This window comes from Parasteatoda tepidariorum, chromosome 2 (genome assembly GCF_982258835.1).
Source record: "Parasteatoda tepidariorum strain Cologne lab strain chromosome 2, Ptep-v5.0, whole genome shotgun sequence".
Lineage (NCBI taxonomy): Eukaryota > Metazoa > Arthropoda > Arachnida > Araneae > Theridiidae > Parasteatoda > Parasteatoda tepidariorum.
This window is the reverse complement of record NC_141756.1, coordinates 127,569,568-127,580,241: the sequence shown is the minus strand read 5'-3', so window position 1 is coordinate 127,580,241 and position 10,674 is coordinate 127,569,568. Positions and strand designations below refer to the sequence as shown.

The following is a 10,674-nucleotide window of genomic DNA, read 5'->3' as shown; positions in this document are numbered from 1 at the left end:
GACACAGATTTTTTTTTCAAGCTTCTTTTTTATTTTTAAAAGATAAAATAAAATAAGTTGCTTCAACAGAATAAAATTCCAAATAAAAAGAATACGGCTGATTTTTTTTTTGTATACTTGTTTTACGGATTTCTGTAATCAGTTCAGCGTTAATTCAGCTACTGAGCATATAAATATTTTTTTGCTGTTCTTTTTTTTGGCACGGTGCCAACTGGTAAGAACAACTTTAAGATAACTTTTTTTTTGTTGTTTTTTTTGCTGAAAAAGAAATTTTTTATTATAATTTAGAAATTAAAACTTTACTTTATGAAATGTATGAAAATATTTAACTTCTTGTTATACAGATGTTCTAAATAGTAATATAAAGGTCTTTTCTATAAGGATGCTTATATGCGCGGTTTAGCGCCATTGCGGCGCTTATTATAACTGTTTTTTTTTTTTTTAAATTTCATTTTTATCGATGTGCGGCGCTTTCGCTGAAAAATACTGTAGGTAAATTTCGCAGAAACCTAAGTTATTGAGGATAGTAAAAACTTAGCGTTTAAGAATTAGTTACACTATATAATTGAAAAAAAAGTAAAATAATGACATTTTAAAAAAAAATGTTTTTATTTGTAGGTTCAATCTACAATTGTTTTTGAAGAAATTTGTAATTTTTGTTTTCTTTAACATATTATTGACTAGCCATGAATTAACTAGTTCTTTCATGACCAAGCATTGGCGACGGCCCACTAGTAAATGTGTGATGCACTTCAATTCTTTTCTCAGTACCCTGTCAAAGATCATTCTGTCCAATTGTTGGTCAGCATGCCTCGCTTAGAAAACCTGCCAGGTTGCATACTTAGTTGGAAAAAACATTCAGTGATGACTAATGAAGAATCTTTCAATGAATTAAGCTCAGATATTTTATCTGGTTATCAAATTGTAGTGACTTGGAAAATAATAATGTATCCGAAGAAAGTGAATCTGATGATAAGCCATCAAAATATCAAAAAAGGAATTAGAAGAGTTAACGCACATGATATCACACTTAGAGAGTTATATAAATATTACTGGTCCAACTATTGATTTTGGTGGGTTCTGAGTGAGGTAACTATATTAGTCATTATGCAAACTACTCTCAAATTGAAGAGTATATTACATAAAATCTCTAAAAAATCGTTATCATGGACACCCCTAATGAAATAAATGCATGGTGGGTAGCATTTTTAAAAAGGGCATAAAGGTGCTTATTTTCGATTTTCGTTTTTTAAAAAGCCCTTAAAGGTGCTTTTTTCATTTTTGTTAACTACATTTTAGTTAAAGATCTGTAGTGTGATGTATTCTTTGGATTTAGGATTTTTTATTTTTAAGAAAGTTTTTGAACATTATTATTTTTTTTTTTATATTAGATTAAGTATTGTACTTTTGTATTTGGTTTTTGTATTTTATCTTCTCTCTACCAAAACCTTTGGCAAAATCTTTGGTGTATAGAGAGAGCAACTTAGACATCTGTCGTGCTCTCTTGATCGAAAAGATTTTGCATTTATGACTTCCGGGACCCCCTCACAATGCCAGCTTTGGTTGTTATATTTTTCATTGTTTAGTTCTTCATATATTTTATTGCTCCTTTCACTTTATTTATTGACTTACTCGTTTGGCCACTGAGAGTGTTTTATTGGATTCCGTTATTTGTCTTATTAAATACTTCTATTTTCATTCACTTAGGATTTTTAAATAATTTTGCGAATTAAGTTAAGAATTTGTAAAGTTTAATGTAAACATGCAATCAGCCATGGAATTTGTAGTTGTTAAAAATGCATCGTCCGTAGATGATCGTTCTGCTACAAAAAAAGTTACAAATGGAATAATGCAGTTATTGTTTGTGATTTTAATTCAGTTAAATTTAATAATTCTATTTTTGTTATCTTATATTTCATCCATACAAATTATGAAATTGGTTTTTCTGTAATTTATAATGTTATATGTTTTTATTATTCTTGTAATTCGCTTCTCCAAAGATGAATTTCACTGCACAAAAAAGTTACTAAATGAAAAAATCTAAATCTTTGACTATATTATAGGAATTTTAATTTGAAATGAATTTGAGACTAATAATGTTGGATAAGAAATTTAGTCACTTAAAAGTAAAATGACAGATATTTTCTTCAGAATTTATAATCTAGAAATTACAATTAATGATATAATTTAGTAAATAAAAGCGCATTCATATTGGTGTGCTTTCTGATGTTCCTGTTATTTTTATTAAAGGAAGAGATAAACAAATATTTTTTGTTCAGTATTTATATTATATAGTGGAGCATTCTTGCTCATGTTTGGAATTTTTGTCCGAAAATTTTTTTCAGTCTTTTTTCCAACCCACGTAATCTAAAAAATAATTCCGAATTTGGCAAACGTTTCAGATAATTTCTTTTTTCAACATGTCTGTTGGAATTCTTTCTTAGTGAAAGCAAATTTTCTTTCTTACAGATCTGAAAATGCTGTTGAAGAATTTATTACTTTACTGCATTCAAAAGAAAAGAGCTTGTCCAAACATGATGATGACGTAAAATCTCTAAAAGAAACTGATCTTCAGTCCTCTGACTCAGAAGGCATATTTGGTGAAAAACTCAACATGAATGAAGTCGTTAATAAGAGACCAACTGATGTCTATTTGCACTCTTTTTTAATGAGCCAGGTATTCCTCCTCTTTATTCTTCTGGTATTTAAAAGGAACGTTTATTTGCCACGCCAGGGGTCTGTTCAGGGTATATTTACTGCCGTTTAGCGGTACCTTCACAAATTCAACTTTAGGAAAAACTGTATTTTCACAAAATACTTTTTCTTGAAATTTTATTTTTGTGTCTCGTAAAAAACTATAAATCCATATTTTAACCTTATTTTTGTGTTCGTTTTTTAATATAATTTTTAATTTTCACAAATTTTGTCTAAATTTTCAGAAAAACCTCGACAGAACCCTGCACGCTTTTGGTGCTAAATATTAAAATGCTCACTAGTAATATGGTTTTCAGATCAAAATGTCAGAATCATTTTTTATAAATAATTTAAATTTTATGATTTAATGTGAAACAGTCAGACTTCTATTTAAGGAACTTCCATTTTGCAAATTTCTCTATTTTGCCTTTTTTTTTTTTTCTTTCTTCGAGGAACAAAGAACATTTTAGAAATTTCTTCGTAAAATAACTTCCAAATAGTGAAGGGAATTTTCTATTTACCGAACTTTTTTTTTGAGATCCTCTTTTCCTGTTTCTTAAAATATTTCCGAACATTTTAAACTTGTTAATGAACTTAATGAGGGACATTGATTTTTGAAGCCACTTAACTTTTAGAGAAAGCAGTGAAACCCCTTTCCCCTTTTGTTGGCATTTCAAACAAAGGACTCAGACAATATTAACGGATTTTATCAGTAGCAATTAAATTTAAGAATGCATGTGGTGATGTATGTTTAAAATTACTTTTATTAAAAATGCAGCTATAATTTTATACATAAATTTAGCTTTTTTTAGTTGAAAATGTAAGTAGCATGATAGTGTAACACTGGATAATGTTTTGTTCGAATCTTTCTTTCCATGCAGATTTCTTTTATGATTAAGATTTATAAAGTAAATAGTAGATACTAGTTTACAAGATGCCGGTGTGTCTATTGTTATTTTAATTATACCTAGGGTTTATAAATTTAAAACCTGTTTTGTGTTTAAGTATTTCAAAAGGTAATTTTCTACTTAAAGAATTTTCCATATAATGAACTTATTATCGCTACTTTGTTAAATAGAGATCCGACTGTATTTTAAACCTTATTTTAGAAAAAGATGTATCAGGAATTGTCATGATTTCGTCGTCCTTATTTAATTCAACATTTTGCTTTTAGTCCTTCTGATTTATATGTTTGTTCAGAACATCCAATTTTCTACAAGTGCGTTTTTTTTTTTATTTTTAAATAATCAATTTTAAAAATTTGGCTCGATCCAACAGGAATCATGGTTTCGAACTTTCTGGAAAGTCTGTGCTTTTCAGGGGTTTGTCCAGAGCAAATTTACTATCGTTTCACTGTACCTTCACAAATTCAGGAAAAACGGTAGTTTCACATAAGGCTTTAAAAAAAACAAATTCTAAGATTCTTCTTCCCGCCTCTTAAAATTTTGTTTTGGTATCACCGTAAGAAACAATAAATCCCGGGTTAATTAAGTATATACAGGGTGGCCACCCACCTTGAAAACCCGGAATTATCAGGGAATTTTTTTGTACTGGTAAAAACCTAGAAAAGTCAGGGAAAATTGGATTAAAACCTGGAAAAATCAGGGAATTTCAAAGAAAAGCTGGAATTTTTTTTTAATTTAAATTATTTTACCAACCGTTATATCCACTTTTAAAACCACCTGCTAAACTAGAATGTTATTTCAAACTCTTTTATGTTGGGAAATGAATGGAGAAATCTTTGACCTCTTCGGAGATCATGGGACTATGCAGTTTAGGAAAGACAAAAATGTGGTGCATGCGCGGAATAAAGGATTAGGATATTTGCTTCTGTTTATAAAAGTAGTTTTTTTTAAAAATCTGCTTTTAGTCTGTGGGCTGAATTACTTAATTGTTCATTATTTATATTATAACTTAAAATGATCCATGAAGTTTTTAGATGTTTTTTAAATTTAATTTTATTTATTTATTTGAGGTAAGTATCTCAGTTTTAATTATTTTAGTAACAATTTCACTTCATTTAGAACATTTTGAATCAATCATTTTGCTTAGAACTTGAAAAATTTATGTATTTAGAGGGGAAAAAAATTCAGAACATTCTGTAGTTATTTATTATTTATTTATTTTTTTGAGTAAGGAAAAAAATAATTTTGTGAAAAAATAATATTAAACCTACTTGCTAGCAAACTGCAACAATAACTCACATCCTATTTTATTTTTAGGTAAATGGGATAAAAATCATTAGTTATTTATTGGTCCTGTAATTGGTCAACGAAACTGAAGAGGGGGTATTAAAAAGAGAGAAATTTAATCTAGAATTCATCTTTAATTTTTTTTCAAAACTTTGACCCATCTTTTATGCTACAAATGGACATATGCTCTTTCTTGTTCATTGCTAGCTATGCCACTAAATAGAAGAAAAAGTAAATATCAGTAAATATTGTCTGCTACAAAGAGATTACGTATTTAATTTTATACAGGCAATAAATAAAGCTATTGTTATTTTTTTTCCTGTGCCCAGAAAAAATTTGTTATAGGCTAATAATATAGTAAGAAATTTTTTTCTTCTTTTTAATGTACAGTGATTATTTTTCTTTTCAATAGAATTTTTTTTTATTGGATATAAAACTAGTAATTTTTTTCAAAATTTTTCCCCATATTTCTTAAAAAAAAAAAAAAAAAAAACAACAACAACAAAATTTTTTTATTGCACGATTTTTTAAATGATTAAATTTAAGACAATATTGCTTAAATATGAGTTTTATTTATATTGTTTTTAATATATTACATTGATGTTTATATATTACGTTGATGTTTACATATTACATTGTTGTTAATATATTACATTGTTGTTAATATACGTTGCATAGTTAAAATTAGTGATTTTTCAACTAATTTTTATAAGATGGAAAATGTTATAAAACATATTAATCCAACCATTCCAACCGGAAATAGAAGACAATTTAAATTTAAAGAAGCTATTTAATTGAAAATTAATATTTATAGCATTAAGACTAAAATAAAAGTTATTTTCAGTCATTATAATGGTTATCATTAACTTAAATTTCTATCCAATTTGAGAAATTTAAGTCTGACACTGACATGAAAAATTTCGAATTAACTATGTATCATATTTCACAAGCAACTGCATTCAATTTTTTATTTAAATGTCTGCTTCAAAATTCAGTCGAGTTTACATTTAAATTACAAAAAGTAATTCACAGAGTTTAGACAATTTGTAAATTAGTAATCATTGTTTGCTTTCATGCGATTTACATCCGACAGCCTTTTAATGATCCGTTTAATTTGAACTTATAATAATTGGTTTTTATTAAACAAATTGTTTTTCGATAGGTTTATGATATACTAAATATTTATGTAAAAATTTGATGATTATAAATTTTTGTTTTATAATATAACTTTTCTAAGAAATTAATGTTCATTTTTTTCTGACACCACGGAGTTGCCTAGATGTAAAAACAAAAACAATTATCTCATCTAAACTAGGAAACCATGTTAGATTGGAATTCTTAATATATTCAAATTTCTAATAAGAAAAAGGATAAAATTTTAAGAATTTTATCTAGTTTTTTTCTTCTATAAAATATTGAACAAAAAATTTTACAATTTTTCCTTTGCAAATACTGAATATGCCTTAAAATAATAGTTCTAATTCGAAACAAACAACATTATTTAAACATTTGACTTATGATATTGATTTAAAGAAAATTATTTCAATGAATTTTATAAAGAGCACTGTTTGGATAAAATACAGTTTAAAATGGCTCTATATTGAAATGTAGATAAATATAAAAATTTATTGGTTTCTAATCACCTGGAATTATTTTCTTTTGCTTAATAGAAGTATATTAAACAGTACTTATCTAAGGTTGTTTTGGATCATAGCTATTTTTTACATTCTGTGCAAAAACTATTTAACACTTAAGAATATTTTTTATTCTTTAAAAGTGTTATTTTCATGCGAGCTAAACATTTTGTTTCCTCCACATCTATTCAAGATGATATATTAAAAAAATAACATTTTAAATGAAATACTACACTATTATATTGACTAATACACTAACATTGACTTTTTTATTGTAACTTTTTTATTGACTATTTTAAGAATTTTACTGGAAAACCTGGAAAAATCAGGGAAATTTGAAACCTGATTTGAGTGGCCACCCTAATATACGAGTAGGTAGTACATGCTTGGTCAGATAGTGTGGTGTGGTAGCCTAACCGTTTACTTACACCATATTTTAGCAAGATTTTTTCCACAGAGTTCTTTTAAAAATTAAAGGCCGTCCGTCTGTGAACTTTATAGGAAGTTGGAATTCGAATATTATTCTAACAGACCTTTATTTTTTTATGAAACATTTTTCTATATGACCCCATGGAAAATGTTCATAATAAGAAATAACTTTTAGTGCAAGTGCAGTCGAACTCATTTATAAAGAGCAAAAAGGGACTGTAACATGTACTCGTTAAATCCGAGTGCTCGTAATAAACGGGTCCTTAAGACAGGCGTGCAACCAGAAGAGGGGGGGGGGGGCTTGGGAGGTCAAATGATTGAGTTAACTTAAAATTTAATTAATACTTACTTTAATTACATTAATTAATTTAATTAAATACTTTTCTTAATTTAATGACAACTAACCCCCTTTCCTCGCATTTCTTTATCATTTTGAAAAAAAGATAAGACAGAAAGACTAGAAAGATGAGAAAAAAGATTGCAAGACAGAAAAATATTGCTCGCTAAAACCGGGTCTTGCTCGTTAAAAGCGACTTCTGTTCCATAGACTTAACATTGATCCAACCAAAAATTCTCGTTTCCCTCGGTAAATCCGAGTTCTTGTTAAATCCGAGCTCGTTATAAACGAGTTCGACTGTACTATTAATTGCATTTTTTTTCCTTTTTAAATCAAGGTGAAGTTTAACAATGAATAATGATTTTTATGAATTTTTAAATTTACATACAATTTTCAGCCCAAAATTTTGCAATAGCAAAATTAAATTTGAATATAAGGTTGGAAATATATAAAAAATTTCCAGTCACAACTGATTTTTATTTGTAGTGACAACTTTTGAAAATATCTTCTTTACAGTATTTTGTGTTGATTTTTTAATATAATTTTTATTTTTATGTTATCAAATGTCTTTGGTGATGAACTCGGGGGGGGGGGGGTGTCATATACTTATTTATTTATTGTTTTCATATACTTATTTATTTATTGTTTTCATATACTTATTTATTGTATATACTTATTTATTGTTCTACTAAATTAAGGTTGTATAAAAATGCTATTCATTGTTTTCATTCATTTTTGAGTTTATTGAAATCTTATTTGATTCTTTTACTTGATTACAAATTTTAATTAAAAACTAGTATAAAAGAATATTGATTTCCTTTTCTGAAAAAGTTGATTTTTTTTTGTTTTAGATTGTAGACTGTTATACTAATGTGCAGAATTGGTCTGAAGCTGTAAAGTGGTCTGAAAGTCTAGATTCCTTAAAAGTGTATTTAAATGGAATGAACAGTCAGAATTCATCCTATCAGAATAATTTATCCTTTCTGAGGTATCCATGTTTTTTGCAAATTAATCTTTTTGTTATGCCCATGGGTGCCACTCTTCTGTCCTGGGAACTGAAATCAGTCTTGTGAAAAAATCAGTAGATTAAGTTTCATATCTCTTTTCCATTTGTTTTTAATAGTAAAATTTCTGTTTTTCCTTAAAAATATTTTTAAAAAACTTCTGTTAAATAAAAAGAATGCATTTCAAAGTAAAGATTGTTAATTTTCGTAATCATTTTGCAATTATCAAGTAATGATGTAGCTCATTAATGAAAAAATGAGATTGAGCTTCAACGCCTGCTTGCTTAAGCAAAATTTGTACCATTGTTGTACCTAAATTTTCTTGTTTTTATTTTACCTCACCATTTTGAAATGCTGGCCATGGTTAAATTGAGACTACTTTTTTTTAAAATATAAATATTGAGGTAGAACAAAAAATAAATACAGAGTAAAAAATAAGTAGAGATATGTATAGCTTTGTGAAAAAATTAGTTGTTTATTATTCAGTGGTTGATGTAAAAAAGATGTAAAAGGTTAGCTGTTATTTTAATCTTGTTTGCTGTAATAAAAAATAATAAAAAATGAAGGGGAAAAAACTCTGTAATTGATTTAATATATGATAAAGAAATGTACATTTTAGAGTCGCTGAGCTATAAAATTCTAGTAAACAACTCTAGATTGTGTTAATTGATCAAAAAAGTAAGTTTAGTCTTGAAATCATTTTAGAGTGGCAACCATGGTTATACCATAGTTCTAAATAGTTTGTGTAGCAACAACTTCCAGTTTACCCTTGAAGATTTCAGCAAATTATTTGCCACTTTCTCTTTTTTCATACAACTTTCTGAATTGAGTTTTTTTCTATGCTTTTGTGAAGATCAATAAGTTCACTAAAGGATTTTAAAAAACGAGTGAATTAGGCATTTATTTTTTCTTTGGTTTTATTGGATTTACAGTAAAGCTTAGGTTGCATTTTCTTAAGGGTTTAAAAAATATAAGACCGACAATCTTGGACATGTCAATAAAGCGTATTGACACATTGCTAGATAAAGAGAATAAATTACTATAAGAGAGACTATACAACAAGTAAATTAATATAAAAGTTAATAACATCATTTTAAAGTTTGTTTCGACAGATTAATTAAAGGTAGATTCATATGTTTCTTTAAACATGCAATCGATAAAAATATTTTGGGTTATTAAAATTTCATTTGGACATTTTTTTTTTTGTAGACTAACACACCTGGAAGAATGGTATTTTTTTGCTCATTTTTACTTTTTTCATCACTGTTGATGTTTTAATTTCAGGTGTCTTTCCTCTTTTGAAAAAAACCAACCTATGTGTAACATGAAAGATGCTTCTTCTCTATTAAATAGCTTAGTTATGAATTCAGATAATAACTCCTCATGGTTTATGAGTGAGTTATTAAATAAAGCTCAACGAAGTATAATGACTTGCGCCATCAATACTCTCATTAAAGGCAAAACTAGTGAATATATGTAAGTATTCTTCCCTTATCCTTAAATGCCGCATTTCGATTTATTGAGTTTAATAAAAAATGTTGAAGACATGGATCAGGTTAATCATTTATACTACTATGAACATAGTTTCTCTCGTAGTCATCAGAGCAAGTAACGTTTGCATAGTTGCCAACTCTACTGGATTTTGTGAGTTTGTCCTGGTCTACTGGCTTAATTAAAATTCTCTTGGTTTTTGTACATTTTAGAAAATTCACTAAGATTGAGTAAGCTTCCTAAAAAAATCATTATTGAAATAAAATTTTTGTACCAATTATTGCTTGCTTGCTCGAATATTTAAATAGGTATTACTAATACATTATGAACCTAACCTCATTTATAGAAATCAATTAAAAACTTTTTTTGTTCTAAAATTTTCAGTTTATTTTTGTTTAGAACCCCCTTTTTAATTATAATTTTAAAAAAGTCTTTTAAATATCTTTGATGAATTAAATGCCTATAAATATTTGAAATTATGAGTAAGCATAATACATAGTGTTTCAAGTATGTTTAATGACAATCATGTCTGGAAAATATTGCAGTTTGTCTATTTTGATGACTATTAAAATCCATAAAACTCCCTGTGTCAAAAATATTTACTACACTTTGCAACAATTATCATGAAATTTATGTTATTTCGTAAAATCTACTGGATTTTTCCTATCTCTGTTGGCAGCTATGCATTTGCAACTTCATGTTTAAAAAAGAATCATAAAAGTGTACTTAATGTTTATTTTATGTATATAAATATTCCTAAATAACATCATTTGTCAAACTTAGATAATACATTGTGGCCATACACTTTGAATCATGGTAAAACCTGGAATTTTTAGCGAATTTTGAAAAATAATAAATAAATCAAAAATCTGGAATTATTAGGGAAATTCACT

General features: G+C 27.2%; 1 protein-coding gene across 3 annotated transcripts in view; it reads left to right on the top strand.

Annotated features, from left to right (window-relative positions):
- Nucleotides 1-10,674, top strand: part of nonC (serine/threonine-protein kinase Smg1) — a 184,001-nt gene that overhangs the window by 69,189 nt on the left and 104,138 nt on the right. For all 3 annotated transcript variants that reach the window (XM_087158370.1, XM_087158369.1, XM_087158371.1), the window contains 3 exons: nt 2,470-2,677; nt 8,138-8,274; nt 9,575-9,766. In XM_087158370.1, the coding sequence (XP_087014496.1) occupies nt 2,470-2,677; nt 8,138-8,274; nt 9,575-9,766 (537 nt within the window). The remainder of the gene's footprint in view (nt 1-2,469; nt 2,678-8,137; nt 8,275-9,574; nt 9,767-10,674) is intronic.